At 42.6% G+C, this 26853-nt stretch overlaps 2 protein-coding genes across 2 annotated transcripts in view; one reads left to right on the top strand and one right to left on the bottom strand.

The window, feature by feature from the left end:
• LOC109044704 (ankyrin repeat and sterile alpha motif domain-containing protein 1B) overlaps positions 1 to 26853 on the top strand; it is a 125930-nt gene that overhangs the window by 73088 nt on the left and 25989 nt on the right. Inside the window, exons 12-14 of the mRNA XM_019062537.2 lie at positions 5253 to 5484; positions 8660 to 8989; positions 15340 to 15476. Of these exons, the coding sequence (XP_018918082.2) occupies positions 5253 to 5484; positions 8660 to 8989; positions 15340 to 15476 (699 nt within the window). The remainder of the gene's footprint in view (positions 1 to 5252; positions 5485 to 8659; positions 8990 to 15339; positions 15477 to 26853) is intronic.
• Positions 18573 to 22702, bottom strand: LOC140225693 (uncharacterized). The gene is made up of 2 exons (XM_072305370.1): positions 22022 to 22702; positions 18573 to 20113 (listed from the first exon to the last, which is right to left on the bottom strand). Exons 1-2 carry the CDS (start codon positions 22285 to 22287, stop codon positions 19732 to 19734), a joined length of 648 nt encoding a protein of 215 aa, XP_072161471.1. The 5' UTR covers positions 22288 to 22702; the 3' UTR covers positions 18573 to 19731.

Genomic DNA, 26853 nt, shown 5'->3' with positions numbered 1-26853 from the left:
TCCCATCACACGTGTTTTGGCGGACTGGCGTCGGCCATGATTAGTATTGCCGCCAATGGAACGACTCCTCTAACAAAATGTTCACCTGTACCGTAGTATCGTTTTCGAAGCGGGAAGCTCAAAAAACCGCAAATTTCTTACGCAGATTGTGAAGTTATGAGTGCATTTCAGACTTTGCCGATGCGCTCATCGTGATTTTTGAGGCATTATCTGTAGGAAACAACTCTTAGTTTTGCTCTAGCAAAAGTTTGCAACAGGCCCATTGTCAACCCTGCACCAAGACACATGAAAGCTATCCTCAAATCAATCAAAGAAAATGGCCTCGGTTTCTCTCCACTTTCTTCTCTTTCTACCAAAGCAAAGTTCTCTTTATCCACTTGATGGGATTTAAGAAGTGTTTTTTCATAAAAGCCGCCCTCTACAAGACGGAACAGAGCGTCATTGATGACGTCACGATAAAATGGGGTTTTCGCTATGAAACACAATTGTGGATAGCTGAACATGCGTTCGAAAATGTCATGGAATTCATACCGGCGTCCAGTCCCCTCATCATAGTATAAGTGGTTGTTGTATTTAGATAGTGTAGTCGAAATTCTTGTTAAGTAGGCGCGAGATTTCCTAATTTCATGGATCTCTTTCTTGGAAGAACCTGAAAATCTCATGGTGTTATCGTCAGAATAATCAAAATCAAGATTTTTGATGTCCCTTTGTAAGTCACACGAAACGTTAAGGCATTTGACTCCGAGGCCATCCGTCAATTTTTCTTTAATCCAGTTGAATTGCGGATCATCTCCGAGGAGTTGCATCTCTCTCTCTATATTGCCGGCTTCTATCGTCAAGTCGGACTCTTCAAGCTCTTTGAGTGTGTCCATTTCTTTATAACGAATTCTGACGCTCAGCAATGTAACCATGCCGCTCTGAAAGAGGGTTGTCAAAATCAGTGTCGAAAACACTATAATTACGAATACAATTTTTCCTGTCATTAACTTAATGAGCACAATGCGGCATTGACCGATTCCCAAAACATACCTGACGATAGTTAGGAGTGTGGATAGAGATTGCGGGCTAGGCAGTTCCTCTTCGCGATACAAGGGAGGAAATTCGTTTCTCTCCACTTTAAAGAACATTATGTGAATCAGGGTGAAAACGATCAATGTTAAAAGAACGTACATCCACGTTGTAGATGAAAAGCAATTGAAGACTGCAATATACTGGGGTATGAATTCCGCCCGTGGGGTTATGAATACTAACTGACATGAGTCCAGGTAGGTAGAAGCGTCATAATATTCGAAATTTCGGAATACTTTGATGTTAATATCGGCGGCCAATACATCCACGCCGTACTTTAATCCCGTCAGGAGGATTTCATTCTCTTGAGCATCAACAACATCATCCCCGTGAGCGAGTACATAGTACACAGAGCCATTGCGCCAGGAAGTCGCCACACTAATAGCGTGAACAAACCAAAGCGAATTGTCCACGACTGTATTGAAGTTTGTATCTATGGCATAATATGCTAAACTATGGATAGCTGCGATCATTTTTTTACCGTTCATCGAGTGCCAAGAAAAATCGAAAAATTTCTCGTCATCCATGCCGGCATATTGTATGATTTTCTCATTGAATGGATCGTATTTTTGGCATGTTGTGTTCATGCAAATCAAAGTTCTCTGACCTTTGAACATACGCCACATAAATTTGAAGACGAAAAGCAACTTGGAATGTGCATTGACTCCCTCGAAACCGTCTCTTTGGGCTTCAGGGCTGCAGTTTGGGGATTGATACTCTGCTCTTTGCAGATAAAATATCAAATAGTTTTCACAGTTCCACACTTTGTTCGTGTATAAACCATCAACATGTTTGATAATGTCATCCGATAAAATAGAACCCTCTTCCAGGTCAAGATCACGGATTGTCATATTCTCAGTGCAAGGTTGCTTTGGATCTTGTAACATGCTAGTAGTAAAGCCTGTCTCGTGAGCAATGCAATAATTCCGCATTTTAAATTTTGAGGAGTGCGTCTAGAAGGAAATTTTACGAAGAAACCAATGGACCTACTTTTAGAACCTCAAAATTTGTATAAACGGAGTTTTAAGCTTTTAAAGTTTCCAAATTTTTTCCGACCTCTCCTATTGCCTCGATCCACCGTGCGCCGTGCGCCGTTGCCTTGATTACCCACAAATTACTCATTATCCACCGGAGTTCAAAATACCCGCGAAATTGATAATTGCCCAAGAAAAGGCAGCCCTGATAATCACACGGCGTTCTTCCTTAGCATGGCAATACAGGACCCTAAAAGTGTGTCGTTTTGAGTTGATGCTCGCGGAAAAGACGGGTCAAAGGCCTTAATATTGGGAACCACTGCCCTACATAAATATTTGCTCCAGCTTTTAGTGCCGCCCGTTACTTTTTGTGACCTTTCATGACGCCAAGCTATCCAGCTTTCTGCTGGCTCCTCGATAAAGGGTACCGATGGTTTTTAAATGTCAGCCGTGTTAAACCCTCCTGGATGAGGGGACAAACCCTCATTTTCGCCGCAGATAGCAGAGCCGCTGTCGTGTCGTGTCAAGCGTCTTCCGTCGCTCGTGTGTGTTTTCCGGGAATCGAAACATTTTCGGAATCTAGCGCCTACCGAGTGGAAAAGTGGCTCATGCAGCTATGTGAAACAGTTGCTAGTAGTGTTTTGGTGGGGGCGATCGTTGGTTTGCAAGCCGTTTTCATTCTCACGCGTTCGTCGTTCAAAATCTGGAATCTTGTCAAAAGATACCTACAGTTATTTAAAACAGTTTTCACCTATTTTGGTGTCCGTTGGCCAGCAACTCGCCTTCATTCTCACGTGTTTTTCGTTGAAAATCGGGAATCTGATCGAAAGACTCCTGCAGTTATTTTAAATAGTTTTCACCTATTTAAGTGTCCGTTGGTCAGCAACTCGCCTTCATTCTTACGTGTTTGTCATTGAAAATCTGAAGACTCCTGCAGTTTTTATAAAGAGTATTCACCCATTTCGCTGTCCGTTGATCAGCAACTTGCTTTCATTCTCACGCGTTTTTGCTGAAAATCGGGGGCTGGGTCTGAAGACTCTTCAAAATCCGCAATTTTCAGTAGCTTTAACTTGGGGAAGACAAAAGCTCTAAGAATGAAATCGTGAAGAACAGAAAAAGCTTACACTTCTTGTGCTGAAAATTCCGAGTTTTTTCTATTCAAATTGATTTGTTTTTCTTTCTTTATGTGACCTCCAGTGAAAATCCAGATTTTTAGGGGCCACGTTGGCGCAGAGCCTTCATTTTTTAGGAGCCATGGCCGATTTTTCAGGCGCACTTGGCGCGTTGGCGCCTGTGAGTTTCGAACACTGACCGTAAAATTACTGATTTTTGACCAGCCTGTTTTAATATATACACCCTGCTTACTGCTCTCTTCGCCATCACGGCGGCAGCGGTTTCAGCATGTGGGTGTGCACCAACATCCTGAACCTCCTCTGCCGGTCCGGCCCGGATCGAAGCTACGGGGCCGAGAAGGTGGTGAGTGATGGGGACATGGTGCGGGTCGACTTGTACTACGACAGCGAGGAGGAGGAGCACATCATCTACCGGTCGCCGGTCCACGACCGCTTCGACAGGGACGGCGGGATCTACCGCAACCCGATCGACACGGACACGGATATGGAGTCAATGGACCTGGAGTTCGAGCCGGTCTTCCAGATCGTCAGGAAGGAGAGGGAATCCGACACGGCGACTCGGGTGGAAGTCAAACTTGGCGGATCGAAAAATTTGAAGTCAGGCTGGTGTCTTGCTGGTGAACCAACCAGGGTTGAACAGAATTCGAAGTTGAACGGTGGCGAATCGACGCGGTTGTTGGAACGTTCGGAAAGCGACTCTACTCGATCATGTTCGTCGAAGGACGAATCTTCCCTGTTACTGAAGTGTGCGGATAATGGATCTGAACAGTTTCAAGGGTGTTAAAATAAGGGGAAAACTTAGTTACCCAGTGTTTTAAAGTGAAAAGCTTCATCGTTCTTTTCGCTCCTCTCTTATAGTTTATTATTTTAAACTTTTTCCTTCCCGCGTTGGAACTCGCGATTCTCCAAAATTCTTTCCTCTTTTGAGAAGTGTCAAAAATCCTGAAGGGACGTACATTACTTTGAAACTTCTTTTTCCTCGAAAAGTGTCAAAAATCCTGAAGGGGTCAGTGCTCTTTGGGACTTATGTTTCTTTGAAACTCTTTCTTCCTCGAAAAAGTGCCGAAAGTTTTGGAGAGGTCACCCCTCTTTGAAATTCGCAATTTTCCGAGTCTCTTTTCATTCTTGAAAAAGTGCCCTCGGAGGGGTCAACGAGACTTATCGTTTTAAAAACTCTGGATTTCCGTCAATTTTTAACTTAAGGTAGTCAACTTGCCCCTTGTTAACGAGCCAATTATCAAGATCAAATTCTCATGTAAACTGAATTTTAATACCGGTCCCCGCTTGCCTTTTGGGAGCATTGACATTTTGACCACATTTTGCAATTAGGAACTGCCATTGCCGACTAAGTTTAAAAACAACGCACCTGCCATTAGCTTCCTCGGGCCTCTGAGCCCGGAATGGACGGTATGTCCGTAGAGACCGCGTTAAACAGAAAGAAACCAAACCACATCAGCTATTGCCAAATTTAATCGGGCAATTTAATTGTTTACATGAAAACGGGCGTGCGGATTTTTGTGCAAATGTCTATGAATTTTCTCCATAATGTATGTATGTATGAGCCGCTTTTACGGCGCGCTAGGGCGCTCTGCGACGCCTACTCTCCAAGGGAATCTATCATGGTAGAGATCCTCCGAAAGCTGGCATCTCTCCATCTCTTCACGGATGCCCTCTACCCGTCGCCTACCTGGGGGAACCCACTCCAACACCTTCTTCGGCAACCTGGTATCAGCCATTCTCTGCACATGCCCATACCATACCAATTGCTTGGTCATGATATCGTGCACAATCGTCCCCTCAACGCCCATAATAATTTTCTCCATAATACAAAGCAAATTCCTTACAATTTTCAAAGGAATCCGCATGAACGTTCTCTCATAAAAAATCAAAATCCCCTGTTAAATTTGGCAATAGCTGATGTGGCTTGGTTCCTTTCTGTTTATCGCGGTCCATGTAGCCTGTAAATTTTTCTTTCAGTGCTCTTATCCCAATTGTTTGCTCCTTCCGCCGTATATCTGATCTCTGTAAGTCGATGGTGCCCTCTCTGAAATACGGGTTTCGTTTGGTGTGTCCGTAGGAATACAGCGCCTTGAAGCGGAAATCCCGGGACATGGAGACGGAAACGGAAGAGGAGCTGCTGGTGTTGGTGTTTCCGGGGCCGGTGGCGACAATGCCTCCGATGATGGTCTCGGCCAATCACAACAACACCCACGTCTCCACCGCCAGCCTCTCCAGCAGCGTCTCCGACAAGAGTGTCTCCACCGATACCAACGCCGTCGAGGAGTTCATCGGCGACGTTCCCTTCGCTGGTAAGTTGAATTTTTTATGAGATAATGTATCGTTTACATTGACCCCCCCCCCCCCCTATTTATCGTAACAGTTACTTCTGAAAGTCCACACTTGTGGCCTGGTTACACGATCAAATTCCCGTCAAATTCCGATCAAAATGATGACCAAGATGGCGGTCGAGAGTTATCTAGATTGATGAGTAAAATTAAATAAAACAGCGTGTTGATTGAAGTAAGCATGAAATAAACACGGTTGTGTGGAAATCAGATGGAGGATGAGCCCCACAGCTCCATTGTCTGCCATCAAATTTTTGCAGGCCGCAGAAATTTGATGGTAGATGGTGCGCACCAGTCACCATTTGATCGGAATTTGACGGGAATTTGATTGTGTAACCAGGCCATGAGAAAAATTTTCCAGTTGATAGTAACCGGGTGAGAATTGTTTTTAAGTCAACAGGAAATATCTTCCAGCCCAATTCACACTATCAAAATTTTCATTCAACTCTTGAATGCAACTTGTCGTAACGAAAAGTTGTATAGTGTGATACTGACGCGAGAAAACGACAATTTGATGAAAAATTAACTTCAACTTTCCGTTGTTAAACGGTCATTCCGTTTGAAAGTTGAACGGAGAGTAATTATTGAAACAAATTTTCTTGAGTTCAACTTTCCATCCAATTTTTCGTTTAATGTCGGATGAAAAGTTTGATAGTGTGAATTGGGCTTTAAAGTGACGAGGTGTCTCATTGGAGTAAAAGGAACCCCGTTTGAAACAAGAAGCTTTCGCGTATCGACGAGGATTCTCGTCCGATGGTCTTTTTGCAGTGTGAACGCGAAAAAAAGGCAGTGCGCCTTCATAATTCAACATATACAACAATGATAGCCCCTGAGCATGAATAGTTGCATTCTGGCATTGTAGGCAGTGTCGTCACCAATTTTTGGCACGAAAGTTGACGGAACTCGCCTTCTCTGCTTGTAATTTTTTATTCTCTCTTTGTAGAAGTATTCAGCTGTATTTCAGTATTTCTATGCTTTTTTCATATTTTTTATGTGTATCCGCTCAACGAAAAAGAGAGAAAAAGACCTCGAAACCGAAAAAGAAAACTCAAAATTAACTACTGTTGCGCTCCCTAAATCTAATGCTGTTAAAAACTGTCGAATGGAATCTAAGCTATGATATATGTTTACTCTTTAAAAAACAAAAATTGAAAAGTCATGAACGCTCAAAATCCCTGAGAAGTCGCTCGAAAGTCGGGGAGTTTCGAAATCCACGGAGACTTGCGACTGTGCCTCGTGAAAATTTGATAAACTTAGAGTGTGAGCAACACTGTTCTACAAGACTGCCGTGCTAAGAAAAAACGCCGTATGAGCATTCAGGCGTTGCCATATCTCCTGCAATTAAAGACGATTTTACTGGGAAAATTTTGAATATTTTTCTTTCAATTTTACAGATAATTTTGTTCACAATTAAATCTAAAATATCTGAAAATTTCAAGGAAAAATTTGCAGAACTCTCTTCAAAAATACATGTTTTATTCATGGAAATTTGGCAACTTTCAAAGGTTCATATGGCGTTTTTCCTCAGCTCGGCGGAAGAGCAACAGCGCTACGACATCAACACTGCAGGGAGCGGAAACGGCTTGATTTTTAACACGTGACTTCTCTGAAAACTGAAGCGTAAAACAGTGAAATCCATGGGAGCATGCTTCAAAGTAAGTCGCATTCTTGAGCTCGGAATCAAACACGGAAAAAAGAGGTAGTGCGTGGGCGATTCAAGTGGGCTTGGCAAGATTGGCGTTTATATGCTCCCGACACAAGTGTGTCAGCGTCAACAAGGGTTGAAAAAGCAATAAGCCTGTTGCAAACTTCAGTTAGAGACTAAAGAAGAGTTAGTTTTAACGATGAATGACTCACAAATCACGATGAGCGCATCGGGTCATACTGAAATACCGCCGTGCTGAGGAAAAACGCCGTATGAGCATTCAGGCGTTGCCATATCTCCTTCATTAAAAGACGAACTTACTGGACAAATTTTGAAAATTTTTCTTTCAATTTTACAGATAATTTTGTCGACAATTAAATCTAAAATATCTGAAAATTTCAAGGAAAAATTTGCAGAACTCTCTTCAAAAATACATGTTTTATACGGAGAAATTTGGCAACTCTCGAAGGTTCATACGGCTTTCATCCTTAAGAATACACCTCTAACCTCACAAGCTACGTAAAAAGTATTCGTTTTTTACGTCCCCCGCTTCAAAAACGACACTACGGCACGGGTGACTATTTCGTAAGAGGAGTCGTTCCATCCAACCCTTGCTCACTAGGATGCTACACAATATTCAACATGGCCGACGCCAAGTCACCAAAACAAACGTGGCAGGACGGGAATTTATCAACCATCATCGTGTTTATATTTACATTTTCCCAGCTTTGATAAGACCACGATGCTCCCTCACGATTTGCGCGTAGAAGCGTCAGTCATGATAAATATTATGTAGTATCCTAGTGCGTAAGGGTTGGGTGGGACGACTCCTCATACGTAATTTTCATCTGTGCTGTTGTATCGTTTTTGAAGCGGGAAGCAAAAAAAATAAAACATGTTTCTTAAGCAGATTGTGAAGTTAGGAGTGTATTTCAGACTTCCTTATGCACCCATTGTAATTTTTAAACCATTTTACTTACACTGAAAAAAATTACGGGCTCTATAGGCATATTGTTGTTCCGGGCCCTGAGGCCGATACGAAGGTTCCGGGTGATGGAGCTGTGGCTTCGACTGCTCCCACTAGGAAAGAAAACACATTGGATCTAAAGTCCAGACTCTTAAAAACATCCACAAGAAAAGGTACTCTTGATTCTATCAGAATCTAGCAAAAATCAAGAACCGAGCCTCTTAATTTAAGCGGATTTCGTTTTGATTCTAGCAAAAATCCGATTGAATCAAGAGTATTTTTTCTTGTCAATGTTTTCAAGAGTCTGGACTCTAGATCCAAAGTGTTTTTTTTGCCAGTGCCGGGGTGCTACACCTGGAACTTTCGGACTCTAAGCCTGGAACTCAGACGGTATATCTTTATTGCCCGTAAGCACGCCTTCCACGGCCGGCCGGAGTTTTTTTTCAGTGTACTAGTAACTCTTCATTTGCAATGAGACCTCCTCATGGCATCTTTCTGTGACACGATCCCTGGTTCCCTGTTTCCAGGCCTGTTCAAGGGCTCGGTGGGCGGGAGCAAGGCGGAGCGGCCAAAGACCCTGCGGAAGCTGCGCAACGTCTACGACCCCTCCCTGGGGATGAGCGAGGCCCCGAAGAAGGAGGAGAAGCACGCGACGGCGGCGGACTCCAACTCCAACTCCAACTCGAGCACGGGGACGGGGACGAGCAACGCGGACAAGACGCTGTCCATCCTGAGCCCGTTCGACGAGCAGGAGGAGTGGGCCAAGATCTCCGAGATCATGGCCTCCTTCGGCACCGGCATCGTCCGCGAGTCCGTCTTCGTCGACGAGCTCGAGAAGGAGTTCAAAGCCAGGCTAGGTGAGACCTGTTACTTTTAAGCGTGCCAGTAGGGCTCGCTTTTTGAAATCACTCGGATGTACCATAGTACAGCGCACCGATCAACCAATGCTATTCAACGGGCCGTCCAAATATGTTTTTCCTCGGACCCGTTTTCTTGTCTTTGAACCATTATACTGTCAAGCCCTGATGGTCTCTTACCAAAAAACCGACTGAACTGCTAATTGGGAACCCTTGAGAACATTTTCCTGTCAAAACCGTATTATTTCATTTGACAAAAACCTCATAGAAGCTTTCTTACGCTCGGAGGACTCAACTCTAGAACCTTCTTTCCCGCCAAAACTGTTTAGCCAATGAGCGTCTTGCACTGCAAGTGCAATCTGTGATGAGCCTCGTGACTCTTTAGACCATGTACTAACCGTGGCCCCTGCAGAAATCCACTCAAACCACTGCAGTTATCTCCCGATATAGGTTTGGGTGTCAGGTTTCGAGCAAGGCAATAAAAGACGGCGAGGAGAGGGTCGCCTCGTCGAACCTATTATCTTCCACGCCCGATTAACCATTCACCGTGACGCCAGGATCCACCAAATTTTCACAAAAATTGTTTTCCGTCTATTTAGCGAGTTTTTCCTTACTTTCCGTTAAAGTACAAATAAAAAGAGACCTCATTTGTAAAAATCGGCCGAATAGGAGAGAAGTTACAGTTCGAAATCCAAAGAGATTTCGATTGCGCGATACCGCGATTTCGATGCACGGGCAGTTCGCCCAAATCACGGTCGTGCGAAATGCCGCATATCAGCTTAAAATCAAGATAATTGTACGGAATCTTTAAAATCAATTTACATTCAACGTTCATGAATCAATATTATCTCCCAAATTTAGCAAAAAGTACCAATTGATGCAAATAACAAAGACGTGAAAATAGTAGGTATGTGTCCAACATTTTAGTTATTCGGCACGCTTTTCCAACATATTCATGTTGGATTTTTCTGCTTGTTTTTTTTTACCTCAAATAACCCACAAGGGCTAATCCTTGCGCTTTAGTCCCGTCCCCCCTCCGCCCCTACAACCAGTGCCAGGCAATGGAGATATTGCATGTGTGAGGGATTTGCGATTTGACTGTTGATTCTTATGTAAAAGTTCGCAAGAAAAACGATGGTCCCACTGGTTTTCTCTGAAATCATCTCCCAAGCTCAAAAAAAGCTCTCAAGTTGAGGCCCAAATGGAGGGGATATCCCACCCTACCCTGAGAGTCCACGTCTACATCAAGACAAACTCTCCATGCAAAGACAAGGAGCAAATACATTGACAGGGCTGCCACTCTATTTTGGGACTCCAAAACTGAAAACACGGCAACCCTGGTAATGTATTTGCTCCCTATCTTTGCATAAAGAGTTTGTCTTGATGTAAGTAGACGTGGACTCTCAGGGTAGGGTGGGATATCGGATATCCCCTCCATTTTGGCCTCAACTTGAGTGCTTTTCTTGAGCTTGGGAGTTGATTTCAGAGAAAACCAGTGTCACCATCGTGTTTCTCGCGAACTTCTACATAAAAATCAACACTCAAATCGCAAATTCTTCACACATGCAACATCTCCATTGTTTGAGACCATCAAACATGGGTCGCCTGTCCGGGAATCGAATACCCGGACCTCCCGATCATAGAGCTAGCGCTACAACTACTACAGCATAGAAGGCCGACAACAGGACGTCTTTTTTTCAGACATCATTCTGCAATAAGCAATTAGGGGAGACCCGGGGCGGTTGTATCAGGTTTTTTTTAAATCTGCTTTAAAAAAGTGAAAAGTTAACTTTATTTTCTGAAAATTGGCAAACATTTGGTCCCGAGGCTCTAATATAAGAACCCGAAACAACTTTTCATTTACTCGAAATTTCTAAATTTTGTGGAAAATTTGAACAATTTGGATTTTTGATACAACTGCCCCGGGCCCGTGGTCGATTCGATCCTTCAAGCAGCGCGGTGGTCACCTACTTCCCACCTCGCGACCCCTCTGATGCAATCTTTTTTTTTTTTTTTTATTAGTATCAAGCGAGCTTACCGTATGGGGGACTATACTGTCACAGGTTTAGCAATCCTGCGGACCCCAGCTGGTAGCCCCTGCCTCAAAGGGGGTGGGTAGACAGGGCTCTTAGCTGTGGTGGAAGCAACCTGTCTAGGAGAGGAAACTCCGAAATCAAACCCTGGTCCTCCAGGTTGGGGGTTGGGGCATCGGGCTGACTCCCCGATCCTTGGAAAAAATGTACAATGTCAAAAAACCCAATAACATATGCCTCGGTAATCATGGAAACAAACGGACTCTTCGACTTAGATTACGGAAAACGACACTCGCTTTTGGTACTTGGAATGTGCAAGGCATTTCCAAGAAACTGACGGAAGTGGTATCGGAGATAAAGAACAACGGGATCGACGTGGCGGTAATAACGGAAACAAAGAAAAAAGGCCACGGATCAGAGAGCCTTGGGGACTACGATTTATTCTACAGTGGAGTGCCGAAACATCAGCGTGCACAACAGGGTGTCGCAATTCTGATCCGCAAAAAATTTCGAAAAAATATTAAGAACTGGGAGGCCATCAACGCTCGCATGATTAAGATGAACCTAACATTGCACGGTCACAGAGTCACTGTTTTGGGAGTATACGGGGTCAATGATGATGCTACCATTGCACTTAAGGATCAGTTTTTTGAAGAACTAGACGAGGAGGTAGTGAAGGTAGGACCTGGGAGGGAAGTCCTTGTGTTGGGAGATCTAAACGGTAGAACGGGATCCCGGGTGAACAGTAAAGTCGTCGGCCCGTTCGGTGAAGTTACGGTGAACGACAACGGAAGCCGCATTATCGACGTTTGCGAGCAGAGGGAACTAAAAGTGTTGAACGGGTTCTACCAACACAAGGATATTCACAAATATACTTGGGTCCAACCTACTCGCGGCTTAAGATCCATCATTGACTACGTGCTCGTTAAACAGGTAACAAACCTTAAGATCCAGCAGGTGAGAGTATGTAGAGGACTCTCCTGCGGTAGTGACCACTATTTCCTCAGAGCGGATGTAGCCTTTCCCGCTCGTGTGTCGCAGAACGATCAAGGCGACAATCAACAACCGGAGCGACAACGCGTACATCAAGTTCAGTATAACATCGATAGCCTAAAGCACCCGAGTGTCAAGGCTCTGTACGCAAAGCGCCTGGATGAAAAGTTAGGAGATGCGTGCGATGGCAGTACGGAAGAGCGGTATGAGTTTATCAAGAATTGCGTTCACTCGGCGGCAGCGGAGGCCCTGGGGGTTTCTGATCCAAAAAATGATAATCAAAAACCGTACTGGTGGGATGCGGAGGTAGAGGAGGAAATAAATGTGAAAAGGAATAGGTATCATCAGTTTCTCTCTTCTCAAAAGTTGGATGATAAAATCATGTACAAACAGGCTCAAGCAAGGGTCCGTCGGGTCATCACTCGGAAGAAGAATGAGGCTTGGGAAGAAAGCTGTATGAAGATAAATACCTACCTTGGAGGCCGGAAAAGTACGGAAGGCTGGAAAGTGATCAAAGGGTTGCGACGAAATAAAATGCGCGACATCATATCTCCGATACCAATTGACAAGATGGAGGACTATTTTAAAGATTTATTAACGGAGAGGCGACCCGAGTTTCAAGGCGGAGTCATAAGCACTAAAGAAGATTCCAACGTGGAGATCCAGCTCCAAGATGTAGTGAAGGCTGTGAGGGAGCTGAAAACTCGCAGAGCTCCTGGACCTGGGGGTATACCGGCGGAGTTGATAAAATGTGGCACCGGTAAACTATTTGAACATCTGAGGAAACTCATGCAAGACTGTTTGCATGGTTCCGAAATACCAAAGGATTGGAAGGAATCTTGGATTACTCCCAGTCATAAGAAAGGTAGTAAACAAGATTGCGATAATTACAGAGGTATATCGGTCACAGGAACCTTGAGCAAGGTCTATGGTAAAATTCTCAAGGCAAAGGTCGAAGAGTTTTGGAGCGGCCAGGAAGCCGAAGAACAGGCTGGTTTTAGAGCCGGTAGGTCTACCGTCGACCATCTGTTCACCATTACCCAGGTCATCGAGAAGAAAAGGGCGGTCAGCCAGGAGCTGCACTTGGTGTTTGTGGATCTTCAGAAAGCTTATGACAGCGTGCCGTTAGTGAAGCTTTGGGAAGCCTTGGAAAAAAGGGGTTTTAGCAAAGGACTTGTGGGGGCAATTAAATCATTTTATAACGGGACGATAGCAAGAATTAAATGTCGTGGAGAGTTGTCCGGAGGTTTTTTCGTCACAAAAGGGCTAAAACAAGGCTGCTGTTTGTCACCAACACTATTTAAGGTATACCTAGAGCACGTTTTAAAGGAATGGAAAAATAAGGTTGCGGGAATGGGCGTTCCACTCGTTGATGGGCAGACCCTTTATACTCTATGCTTTGCCGATGACCAGATCGTTGTAGCTCAAGATGAGGAAGATGCAGATTACATGACGCGGAAGTTGGTCGAAGAATATCGGAAATGGGGCATGGACGTTAGTGTGTCCAAGACAGAGAAGCTGGTCATGGGAGCAGCGCATCAACGGCAAAGCATAGAGCTTGAGGATGGACGGCGCATCGAAGAGTGTGACGAGTATAAGTATCTCGGTGTTTGGCTCGATCAGGATGGAAGGATGGATAGAGCAATTAAGGACAGGATCATCCAGGGCAGGAGAGCCATCGCGATGCTGAACGGGGTGCTCTGGGATCAAAGCATCTCAAAGGCAAACAAGCACCGGATATATGATGCCATCGTTAAAAGTATCTTGCTCTATGGTAGTGAAGTGTGGCCTTTGACGAAAAGAACGCAAGAAATGTTGAGGGCAACTGAAATGGATTTTTGGCGGCGATCTGCCGGCATTTCGAGACGGGACCGTGTCCGTAATGAGAGAATTCGCCAGGTGATGAAGGTTGAGAAAGATATCGTGCACGACGTCATGTCCAGGCAGTTATGCTGGTATGGACATGTGCAAAGAATGTCGGAGGAGAGGTTGCCCAAACAAGTTTTGGATTGGGTACCACCTGGGAAGAGGCGACGGGGACGTCCCGTAAAGGGTTGGCGGCAGGGCGTTGACGAAGAGATGTTGCGGTGTCAGTTGCCCGATAACCTCTGGGAAGACAGGCATATGTGGCGTTTGGGTGTCGTAGAACGCCAGAGTGCGTTATAAAGCGACTCTATATAATATATCAAGCGAGCTTTCACAATGAAAATATACACTTTGTTTCTAAAGAATAAGTAAAAGTGAAAATACAAACAACCGAGGAGTTTGTAACTTATCTAAGTACAAAAACTATGATGCAATCTTTGGTCCGTGCTTTTGTAACGGAGAGAAAACTAAATCACAACAAAATCTTTCAATGTTCATGAATATCATGGTTTTTTCTTAAAACTTTGATGAAGTACAGTGATATTGTGAAAATTGAAAGATTCTGATGTGGTTTTTTACTTTATTCAGCGGGGCACGAACCACGTCAAAGGGAACGCGCGGGTGGAAAGCGTAACCGCCGCTCGAGGGATCTTCTCGGATGCCATCTTGGCTTTCTTGGTGATATGCGTTCTAATGGCAGTTCAAAATACGCAACTTAAAACTTGTTTTTTGTGGGTTAATATTGTTGAAAAAAATCGGGGGAAATGTCTGGTAACCATGGGCCATCCCTACTTTTCATGAATGTAAGAATTAAAAATTATTTGATCCATTTTCTGATGGACCACTAGACAAGGTACGAATTTCAGCATTCTGATACATGTTTCGTAACTAAAATTTCACGTAGAACACGATGCGCACAACAAAAATTACCGAAATCAACTTCTTACGAAGATATTCAATGATTCTTGATGCGTGAATTCAAACCACCCGCTCATGAAAACTCAAATGCTCTGCGTGATTCATATCGCGCGCTAAACTTTATCATGACAGTCTCTGCGCTATAAAAATCTGGCAACCTCAATCTTGACGCTTTGGATCAGCTGTAGCAAATTGCCTATAGTTTGAACAACACATGGTGGGAAATGAACATTGCTCGATTGAGAAGCTTGCTGAAATCGTTGTAGTGCGCGATTTGACTCACGTAGAGCTTTGAGTTTCTTGTGAGCGGGCAGTTCAAATTCCTCGTAACCAATGTGAAATACAAATGTTAATATCTTCGTTGGGAGTTGGTTTCAGTAATTTTCGTTGTGTGAATCGTATTCTGCGTGAAATTCTGGTTCAGAAACATGTATCAGATTGCTTAAATTCAGACCTTGTCTAGTGGTCCATTAAATTTTCATGGTCTGAGTATTCATCTGTCTTTTTGACTTTTCCTCATCGAGCTACCTTTCGTTGCAGGTTTAAGAAAATCGGAAAGCGTGATGGCTGAGAGTCCGGTGGCGACATCATCAGTTAGTCAATGGCTGGAGTCGATAGGTTTCCCGCAGTACGAATCCCAGTTCATGGAGTACGGTTACGACAACATCGATTTCATCGTAAGTCAAATTTTCAAAACTCTCCATCACAATCATGACATCAAAGATAATTCGCAGAAATTTACAATATGAATGTTTATCTGTAAGTCCCCACGTGTGTAGTTGCATGAGCGGCGCGTTTGAATCTTAATGGGGGTAACGATTTTCGGTATTTAGTCGTGTTTAGCTTTTATTTCCTCAATTATCAGACAATGTAATTTATGAACCAGGCAGTTTTTTGATGTGAAATTTTATCTTCTTTCAAAAAGTTACCTATGTATTTTGGCATCAGGTGAACCCCTGAAAAGATATTAGCACAAAAGGAACATGTGTCATGCGTTCTTCCATAAGGACACACGTTAAATCGCGGCCGAGTTTCATCTACTAGCGTGACGTCACAGTCTGTGACAGGGCCGGATCAATGGGGTGGTCAGATGGGCCGCGGCCCATGGCGGCATTTAGGGGGCGGAAAATGCTGTAATTTTTTCAATTTTAGGTATCAAGAAAAAAATCCAATTCAGAAAAAAAAAAATTTACAAACGAGAAAAGGCAAAAAAATCTCTCATTTCCTGAGAGTCAAAGTATAGTAATTTCTAATTTGTTCGTTTTTCGGTGATACAAGAGACAGCGCCTTTCATTAGTCTGGTTAAGAGAGAAACCAAACATGCAATTTGGCCTGGAGCGGCGCGGCGCAGAGAGCAATGATGACGAGGATTTGAGATGGAAAGGAGAAGCTCTCGGCGTACCGGTCAGCGTGAAACACATATTAGTGCCTACAATACTCCATGAATACTTCACGCACTGCGTTAAACGTAGTGCGGTCAACAGCAGTCGGCGTGGAACGCACAGCGCCTACAAGACTGCATGAATACTTCACGCATTGCGTCAAAAACAGTGCGGTCAGCAGCGGTCGGCGTGGAACGCATAGCACCTACAAGACTGTAGGGATACTTCAAACATTGCGCCAAACACAGTGCGGTTGGCGCGGTGGCGGAAATTAAAATCATAAAACCACATTCATGTTTATTCTTTCATAATTTTTTCGTTCTTTTCTTATAAATGAAAGGTCTCGTCCACACAGAGATAGGTTTACGGAACTTAATTTTCGCGCAAAGTTCCGTGAACTTTTGCTAGTGTTGACAGGGCTTTCACAAAAAATGTGCCCAACACGAGTAAACACGTCTTATGCACCCCTCTTCCTCCGGTACGTTCACTTGACGGCTTGTATCGATGTTTCAAAACGAATGTGAAGGGGCGGCAAAAGACAGGCGGCCCATAGGCGGCAAGTAGCAGTAGGTAAACCCGGCCCTGGTCTCTGACGTCACAGAATCGTTGTTGCGGCTTCTCTATTCTCGTAGGCAACGGTTATATCTTTGCAACTGTTCCACTCAAATGAAACCAGTAGTAACTTTTTTTGCACATGTCAGCATTGTCATCAATGCCATCGTGCCATCGCAAGCCAATGGCGTCGTACCATTTCGTCGTCCGGCGGTATCCTCATTTTTTGTACTAGTTCACTCCACCTCACTGGGAAAAAAAACACACTGGATCTAGAGTCCAGACTCTTGAAAATATTGACAAGAAAAAATACTCTTGATTCAATCGGATTTTTGCTTGAGTCAAAACGAAATCCGCTTGAATTAAGAGGCTTGGTTCTTGATTTAAGCTAGATTCTGATTGAATCAAGAGTACTTTTTCTTGTCGATGTTTTTGAGAGTCTGGACTCTAGATCCAATATGTTTTTTTTTTTTTTCCAGTGCTTTTTATCCGTCGTCATCGGAAACCTCCAAGGTCAACGCAGCCGCGTCAACAGCTCTCAGAACGACGTCATTAGATTTGATTCTCTTTCATAATGGGATGCTTGTAAAAAATTGAGAATCCTTCGCAAGCTTTTTGATCGGTACGCCGTTCGTACCTTGCACTAATGATTGAGGAAAACATAACAGGCCTTGAGAGTGCTTGGCCTTAGAGTGTGATTTTCTTAATGGATATGTTGCATGTGACTAAATTTTGATAAATTAACACAATTAACTCATGAAAATTGAAAATGTTGCTTGTGTGAGGGATTTGCGATTTGAAAATTGATTCTCATGTACAAGTTCGCAAGAAACACGATGGTGCCACTGGTTTTCTCTGAAATCAATTCCCAAGCTCAAAGAAAGCTCTCAAGTTGAGGCCCAAATGGAGGGGATATTCCACCCTACCCTGAGAGTCCACATTCACATCAAGACAAACTCTCCATGCAAAGAAAGGGAGCAAATACATTGACAGGGCTGCCACTTTATTTGGGGACTCTTAAACTGAAATCACGGCAACCCTGCTAATGTATTTGCTCCCTATCTTTGCATGGAGAGTTTGTCTTGATGTAGAGGTGGACTCTCAGGATAGCGTTGGATATCCCCTCCATTTTGGCCTCAACTTGAGAGCTGTTTTTGAGTTTGGAAGATGATTTCAGAGAAAACCAGTGGCATCATCGTGTTTCTCGCGAACTTTAACCTATGAATCAACAGTCAAATCACAATTTCTTCACACATGCAACATCTCCATTGCAACTTTTCAAGGGAATGGGGCAGAGTACCTTTATAGGGAGTTTGGTCATCGCGGTTACCACGTCTAATACTGCCGTGCTAAGGAAAAACGCCGTATGAACATTCGAGAGTTGCCAAGTCTCCTTCGGTAGAATGTTTATTTTTGAGGAAAGTTCATGATATTTTTCTTGAAATTTTCAAGAAATTGAGGTGAAATTGCGAACAAAATTTACTTTAAAATTGGGAGAAAAATATTCATAAGCTTACCAAGAAATTCGTGCTTTATAAAAGGTAATTCGGCAACGCCTAAATGCTCGTACGGCGTTCTTCCTTAGCATGGCAGAATAACTTGGCCATCTTTGGCTAAGTATAGTCTTCTAGGGCTTAAAAATGGCGGACGTTTTTAAGTTACGTGACGCTTTTTTTCAAAATTTTCTAAGCTATGAAAGGATATGGAATATGAAAAAAAGTTTATATGTTCAGAATTATTGAGGAAATCAAATAATAATACTTTACAATCAAGAAAAAAAAAACATGTTTATAAAGAATGATTCACGAAGAACAATATGCTCAGGTTTATTTTAAGGAATCAATAATAAAGATACTTTACCATCAGAGAACAAACGAATTTATAAAGAGCACTTCACGAATCACTGTAATCACATAATCAAGAGAAAAAAGGTATATAGAAATAAGAAAAAACAGGGAGAAAACCCAGCTAAGCCACATAAACTACGAAAGAACGTCGCTGGTCGGAAAACTTCAAATAATCGGCAGAGGAAGTGGCGAAAAACCGGAAGGGCAATACTGCTGTGCTAAGGATAAACGCCGTAAGAGCCTTCAGGCGTTGCCGAGTTTCCTTCAGCAAATCACGAATTTTCGGGAAAATTTGTAATTTATTTTCTTCAGAAAATTTTGTTCGCAATTTCACCTAATGTTCCTGAAATTTTCAAGGACAGATATCCACAGCTTTCTTCAAAAATGAAACATTTCATTGAAGAAAATTTGGCAACTCTTGAATGTTCATACGGCGTTTTTCCTTAGCACGGCAGAATAGGGGGTGGAGAAAGAGCTCTTCATGAGAAGAGCTAGTGGATCGAGAATAGGCGCAGAAATCGCAAGGAGGAGTGATGCAATGGAAGAGGTAGAGGTTCTCCAGCGTTACGCTCGTTAAGTCTATTATTTCATATTTTATAAAGTAAGATTAGACACCTATCTCTAAAACTATTATCATTACTGAACAGGTTTGGCCAAAGAAAGCCGCTCGGCGACATCGCCTAATCGCCATTGTCAGTAAAGTAATTCATCGAGCTGGCCCTTGAAGTGGCGAAACTACCACTCTTTCCAACAGAACCACCACTTTGTTTAAAGAATTTAAATTCCACCACCTAGAACTACCACTCTTGCTGCCGGAACTCTCACTCCTCCTGATGAAACTATACCACTCAACACAGCGTTAGGTTCTCCAGCGTTTCGCTCGTTAATTTTATGACTTCATATTATAAAGTAAGATTAGACACCTATCGCTAAAACTATTATCATTACTGAACAGGTTTGGCCAAAGAAAGCGAGTTTTGCCGCTCGGCGACATCGCCTAATCGCCATTGTCAGTAAAGTAATTCATCGAGGTGGCCCTAGAAGTGGCGAAACCACCACTCTTTCCCACAGATCTACCACTCTTTCCAACAGAACTACCACTCTTTCCAACAGAACTACCACTCTGCGTTAAAACACGTAACCACCTGAAACTACCTGACCGACTCCTTACTACTTTTCTTACGGACAATCTTACGCGGGTTCTGCAAAGTACTCTCAGGGCCGTAGTACTCGTCGTATTTGGCGTACGGTTTAAAATCGTCCAACTTACGTTTAAACGTGTCGGCCACCAGTTCGAAATTGGGGTTCTCGACATCCGCGACTGTGAGATGGTGGAGAGAGCGTCGCATCGGACAGTCTTTTGAGATATCGCCCGTGACCAATTTTTGAGCATAGATGTGGTTGGTAGCATCGCCTTGGAGGAAGTACAGACGGTACTTCCGTTTATTGCATTGCCGGATGTCGTATGGCAGTTTTTTTCCGATCAGCCGCCTCGCAACCGCAGCTCCCACGGCCGCGTCGAATGTTCTTTTCCTGGAATTGAAAACATTTAGAGTATCCTCATACGGAGAGTGTGGACACTGGGTTATACGGAGCTCTTATCAGAGTCAGTGGCGTAGACAAGGGGGGGGGGGCAGTCCAGGGTGTCTAGACCACCTCTGCTATTATCTTGGCCATGGTGGAAGCTCTTACTTTCGGGACTTCAGGGACTTCAGCATTTTACAGTTGACGTACGTACATGGTTGATGTTCAACGTGTTGGCAGTTTTGTTTTGTAAACAAGCCGAAAATGGCCGAAGTTTTGGAAACTTGTTTGGCTCATGACGTCACCCGAAGCTCATTAGCCACCATGTAGGTAGGTCAACAACCGAAATTGGGATGATGACAGTTGCTCCCTTATAATTGTCCATACCTAAGGAATTGTTGAATCCGCGAAAGTAAAAGCTTCCACCTGGCCAAGAGGCCAGTGGAGGGTCTCTTGTCTCTGGTCTAGACACCCCCCCCCCCCCCCTAGCCTCGTTAATTGTACCTCTTTTTTTATTTTTGGATGGCAGGCATAAAATATTATCAGAAACGAGCACAAAATAATGTCAGGGAAATCAGGGCATTGTAAGGGAATTTCATTTTCTAAATTCTGTGACAACCCTGTTCTAATTTCCGAATTTTGGTTTTTCTTCTGTCTCACCTCTTGAGCAAGTGCGCAAGGAAATTTCTCTGGTATCAAAAAATCAGGGAATTTCTCATGGAAAGTCAAGGAAAAGTCGGGGAATTTTAATATGCTGAACTCTTGGCCACCCTGTCTTAGGATCCAAAAAAATTGCGGCGACTCTAAGCGGGAGAAGGTTGGAGCGGGTGTGAAGAGGTCGTTGCCAACCATTGACGTTTTTCACCTGCACCGCTTGTCACCAATCTTGCCATAGCAGAGTCTCCAGTGAAAAAAAACGTTTTCAAATGTAAAGTTCAGTACAGATTTAAAACTGAGTGAATACGTCTACCTTCGGGATTTAAGTAAATTTCATGGTCATGTAGGCAAATAAAACCTCATCATTTGCACTTAAGAGTGGTCAGTATATGGCGTCCACCATTTTTTTTTTTTCCTAAGAACTCTATAAAAGGCCGGAAATTGCTGAGCCAATCACGAGTGGAACCTTCCGTAGCCATACTCTGTCTGAAAATTAATCTAGTTACACTGGGATGGAAGAAATTGGTGTTCTGCACCGATGACATGCACGTGAGTAGAGGAGATTAGTGCTTCTCTACTGACGTGGCTGCTACCAGGCACATTTCAGCGATCGAAATGTGTGTTTCTGTCATATTCAATGATCGCACCTTTTTTACACTTTTTTCGGGGTTTCATCAATTTGAAACCGTTCTTTTTCAACAACGAGCCTCTCGTAAATTTCTGCCGGAGCGATATTATACTAGAGCACTCATCGTGATTTTGAAGTCATTCGCCTGTGGAAATTCTTCTTCTTTTTGCTGAGGCAAAAAAAAAAATCGGACTACTTTTCTTTTCGAAAACGTCGCGTAAACTGAACAAATTCTGAAGTAAAGCACATGGAAACCAAAAGAAATTTTCAAATTATTTCAAACTACATAGAGATGAGGAAAAATGAAAAACTTACAGGAACTTTACTTTTTATTATTCCTCATCTCTATGTAGTTTTAAATATTATTTGTTTAATTTAGTTTTGGCTTGTAACTCGATTATTTTTTCAATCATTTCACCGTGTTCTATGAAAGCCGGCCAAATTGGCATTAAAATGTGTTGGAAGATACCTTGTAACTTTTGACTCCTTCACGTATACGTATGAAGCGAAGTAGGATGATTTTATATTATTTGTTTAATTTATTTTTGGCTTGTAACTCGATTATTTTTTCAATCATTTCACCGTGTTCATGAAAGCCGGCCAAATTGGCATTAAAATGTGTTGGAAGATACCTTATAACTTTTGACTCCTTCACGTACACGTATGAAGCGAAGTAGGATGATTTTTTGACGCCAATGACGGTTGTGCTGCACGTAGCACAGTTGTAGTCTATCATGTAAATAAGAGTCTCACTGTCGACCGCAAGAAGATGATAAGGATCATGATAAAGGCTGGTTCTGAAGAGCGCTCCGGGGGTCAGTTCCACTTGGTTCAACAGTTGGAATTTGGCATTTTCGATAGATGGACAGAATAACCAAAGAGCAAGCAGAAGATTCATCAGAGTAACTGGAACATAAGCATGATATTTGCTTTACTAAAGAGTCGAAGTAGGTGCTTAACAGGGTGTCGACAAGTCCAGAATTCCCGGAAAGTCCGGAAATTTTTTGACCCTAAGAATCGACTCCTTCAATTTTCGTTTTTAACCCTGGGACACCCTGTATTTACAGCCTGTACCTCGTGTTTTGCTATATTTCAATTATTTCTCGACTACTGATTTTTGCCAGGGGACGACGAATACACAATTAAGTGACTTCGAAACGACCCCAAACTATTTTTTCTCCTAAGGGTGACTTGGCACTTTTCTGATAAAGTAGATAAAATTCGTCTGCATATCATGTGTGCAACGTATCTGTTAAAATGAGTCAGTTGTGCTGGTCGCAGAATCGGGTTTCGATATGCTTGATTCATGTAGATTAGCTACAGATATCGCTATTATCTGTCAAAACAGCAACTCTTTACGTTCGCAATAATCGAGAAATCGCGCTTTGGAAAAATCGGTTTTCGACGTCATCCACCACGGTAGTGACACCTTTGGCTTCTTCCAAATTCTACATTAAGTAACCAAAGCAAATGTGTGTCTCACTGATTGATGAAAACAAGGTGGAAGAAACCGAGGGTGTCACTCCCACGTCTTAGACCGAATTTTTCAAAGCGCGATATATACATGTTAATATTGAATGTAGAAAGTTACTCTGCCGTGATAGCGAAGAGAGCAGTAAGTGCAAAAATGAAGTTTTGAGAAAACAGGCTCTGAAGCTTCTGACCGGAAAATTATCTCGAAAGAAGCCTCCGTTCTTTGTCGAATCGCCACCAATAACGCGAAAGACTCTTAGAAATCGTTTGGATGATTAAAAATCGACTGATGTTATTTCAATTACATCAAATGAGTATTTTTCATTTTCATGCTAGGTTATTGTTAGGCAAGATAGCCGTAAGTGCTACATTCTGCTAGCTTTCGTGGTTGCGTTTTGGACACGAAACAAACTCATTTTCAGGTTAGAAATTCGCAAGAGAGGACGGCCTTTTACTTGAAAGCACTGTTTTCAGTGATTCTCTGGAGGAATATTGTCACTTACCGCTGTCTTGCCTAAAACTACGTATTTTTGCGCTCTAACGGCTTTCTCATTTGTCTCACTTTGATACAATCCAGCTGAATTTTGTCGTTTTAGCTATTTCAGTGATTTCATCTAAAAGAGTGTAGACGAATTTTGAAGGGAACTCAATTTTGAAAATTTGACACTTACCGCTCTCTTCGGTCACGGCAGTACCTTCTGGACGGATCTTTTATATTTAGCTAATCTACAAGAATCAAGCATCAAAACACGATTTTCAACCAACGCAACTGAGCGATTGCGGATAGGTTTGAAAACAGGATTGTAGCCTCTTTATATGGGCTCCAACTTTCCTTGAAATTTTCCCCTCTATGTCACATTTTATCAGCAATGAAAGGAATGAACGAACTTACTCGTTTTCAGCGTCATGTCAAAACCACCAACTATTTTCTTCAGAAAAAAGCGTGTTACTTTCCGATTCTGTCACTTCGAAACTCGCAAAGCCCAAGCTGCCAGCCTTGAGTACGTGTATTGAAGTAACGCACGAACTTTATAAACTCTGCTGTGCGAGCTTCAATTTGAAAAAATCAGCCATTTCAACGAATTAAAGGTTTATTTTTGGATTCGTTTAGGTTTTTTGCCAGATCGATTACGCACGTAGCCGTGTCAGTTGCTTTCCATTCGTCGGACGCACAGTGGGTGAATTTTTCTTACGATGAATTCAAAAGGTTTTTCCAGTCTGAATCTGACGCCATTATTCAAAACTAGGGGCCTATGCTGAGATGGAAAATTTCATGAAAAATAAGATTTTGAAATTTCAAGAAATTTCAATGAAACCGTGAAAAATTAAAATCTAAGCTTAATTTTCAGTAATTTTTTGATTCTAGCAATTTTTACTGCCCGACTGCTTGCCACAACAAGACGAATATGCATAGGGAGTATTAGGGAGTCGTATCTCGTGCCCTCTTGCCGCCACGCAACAAAATGGCGGCTAAAATCGAAATGATTCAACCGTCGATGTTTGTTTCGTCCGCAATCGTGCCATAGATTTTTGGTACTGTAGATTTTTGCCGGTCAACTAAGACAAAATGATCATAAAATTCCTACCTTTACTTTTCGTTGTTCGTATTCTTTTGGCTCTAAACTTCATGTATTCACTGCGAAGAAAATGATTTTCAGTAAAAAAACAAATAAATAAATAAAATAAAAAAAAAACCGTAGAAAAAACCAAAAAAAATAAAAAACAGCAGAGATATGTACTCCAACGTTACATACAATGCACTGAGTACTGGGCTCTTCATCTATAATTCTTGAAATTTATCATTTAAATGCAAATAAAGTTTACGAGCAATAGAAAAGAAAGGTACTTAGGTACATACTATTTATTCTAATCTTAGAGAAGAATTTTACCTACTGAAAAGAATAGTACAATCATGACTATTTTTTGAGGGACACAATTGTTTTACGATGCCATATTATTTATAGGAGAGTAACAAGACTAGCTAATCGGAAAGAAAGAAAAAACAGGCGTGAGGAACAATAAGAAAATGTATTATTATTAAATTTAGGAACATCAGTGAAGAAAAGGAATTAAGGGGCAAATAAATCAATTTTTCAAAAAATTGAAATTTATGAGGCCTTTTGAAATTTCACATGAAATTTCAAGGGCGAACTCAGCCTATGCCCCCTGGCCGCTACGCGGCCCAACCCCCGGAGCGCTGGGCGCCTCCAAAGGCCGCTTCGCGGCCAGCGAAATCATCGAAATCGCCCGTTGGTGGGGAATGAGGGAATAATTTTAATTGAAAACAATGTTTCAAAGAAAAATTCCCCGTAAAACAATATTCTTAATGACTTTCTCCTTACTCTGCATTCTGATTCCTTTTTTGGAAGTCGACCTTGACTGGGCCACATATAGCTTTCCATGACTAAATGAAAGCCTCTAAAAGTAAAGATCCACTCTTTTAAAAATCTAACCTTTGAACTCCCCTTCCTCACTTCTGCCCATCGACCGTCTTGCTCCATCTCCTCACCCTGTCCATCGCGCGTCTTGAAAATGATTTTATTCGAATAGAGAGGATTATTTTAATTACTTTACCAGGTTCTGTCACCTCTTCCGCTGGCCTCCCGCCAACAGTAGTAAATCGTGAAATTAACTCTCTAGTTTCACAATTCATGACGGTTCCATTCAACTTTTTTTTATTTCTTATCTGTGAACACTACAAGCTGCAAGGGCATCGTACATACCTGCTATGGAAGATGAATACTTTTTTGTAGGATTGGAAAAATTACAGGATTTTCCATTTTCCGATTGGCTGAAAAGATATCATGTTGAATTGGAATTGAGCCACTATGCTATTGAATAGCCGCTTTCACAGCGCTCTGCAGCATTTAACCGCCTCAGTGCCCTATCCTCCCTTACTAGCCCTTCAGGGAATTTGCAAACCCTCATTTTATGTAGAAACCCCACTCTTCATCGCATGGCACATGATACATTTGCCATGTATCGATTGATCTGCCATTTAAACATATGGAAAAGGATCGATAAACAGGAATTTCGCAACAACACCTTAATAGTCGATTTTTTACCATTGCTTCAAATGGGGAAATATCGATAGCAATCGATCATTCACGCCTCGCCACCCTTCCACTGAGCGTCCTCTTCGCACTTTCGGAACCAAGCCTTTCTTCCTTATTATGGTTAACAATTAACATTACCATACCGGACCAATTGTTTGGTCATGTCGAATACGATACTGACCTCCTTTCGAGTTCCACCTACTCCGGTGCTCTCAACATATCGTCACCTTCCAGGCAAAGTATCACAAGCGCCATGCGACGTTTAAAAATTTCCGCCGCCATTTTTTTCTTTACTGAGAAATTGTTGGTTGAATCTGTTTGGAAATTTCACTAAATTTTATCGGCAGCACAAAGAAAATTCAGTGAAATTTTCGGACAGCTTCGTTGAACAATTTCTCTGTAAAATGATAAAATGGCGGCGGAAATTTTTAAACGTCGCATGGCGCTTGTGATACTTTGCCTGGAAGGTGACGATATCTTGTGTCCGTTTCTTCAAGAGCCAAATTTCACAACCATTGTTGAAAATACTCCACTGTTCGCTGTCGTAAAAATACTTCTCACTGCAGCGTTCTAAATCCTCCTCTCGTTAATTCTTTTCTGAAATTCACTGATTTGTTACCGATTATCGATTTGAGTTCATAAACTCAATCATTCTTCTTATTGTGCGCCGATTGAGTAAAGTACCTACGCATGATGCTTCGACGCTCAACGTACGGTTTGTTTTGAGCTATACCGGGTGTTCCGAAGCACCCGCCCACTATCTTTTTCTGGGAAATGGCCGAGAATCGAGTTTTCGGACTAAGACCTGTATATGTAAATTGACCCTCGAGAATTCAATGAAAATATTTTCAGCCCCCAGAAAGCCCATGGGGTGGGGTTTGAAGGGATTAACCCCCCCCCCCCGGTAACTTTTTGCGTAGAGCCCACATCCGAAG

Source organism: Bemisia tabaci, chromosome 10 (genome assembly GCF_918797505.1).
Source record: "Bemisia tabaci chromosome 10, PGI_BMITA_v3".
Lineage (NCBI taxonomy): Eukaryota > Metazoa > Arthropoda > Insecta > Hemiptera > Aleyrodidae > Bemisia > Bemisia tabaci.
The sequence above is the reverse complement of the archived record's forward strand: the minus strand, read 5'-3'. Positions and strand labels throughout refer to the sequence as shown.

What these genes read in the sequence shown, in the direction of transcription:
- LOC140225693 (XM_072305370.1), bottom strand. Translation starts at nt 22,287, where the DNA reads ATGAATCTTCTGCTTGCTCTTTGGTTATTCTGTCCATCTATCGAAAAT. An exon ending in AAGGAGTCAAAAGTTATAAG is followed by an intron (nt 20,114 to 22,021) that starts GTATCTTCCAAC and finishes TTTCAATTCCAG; the next exon opens with GAAAAGAACATTCGACGCGG.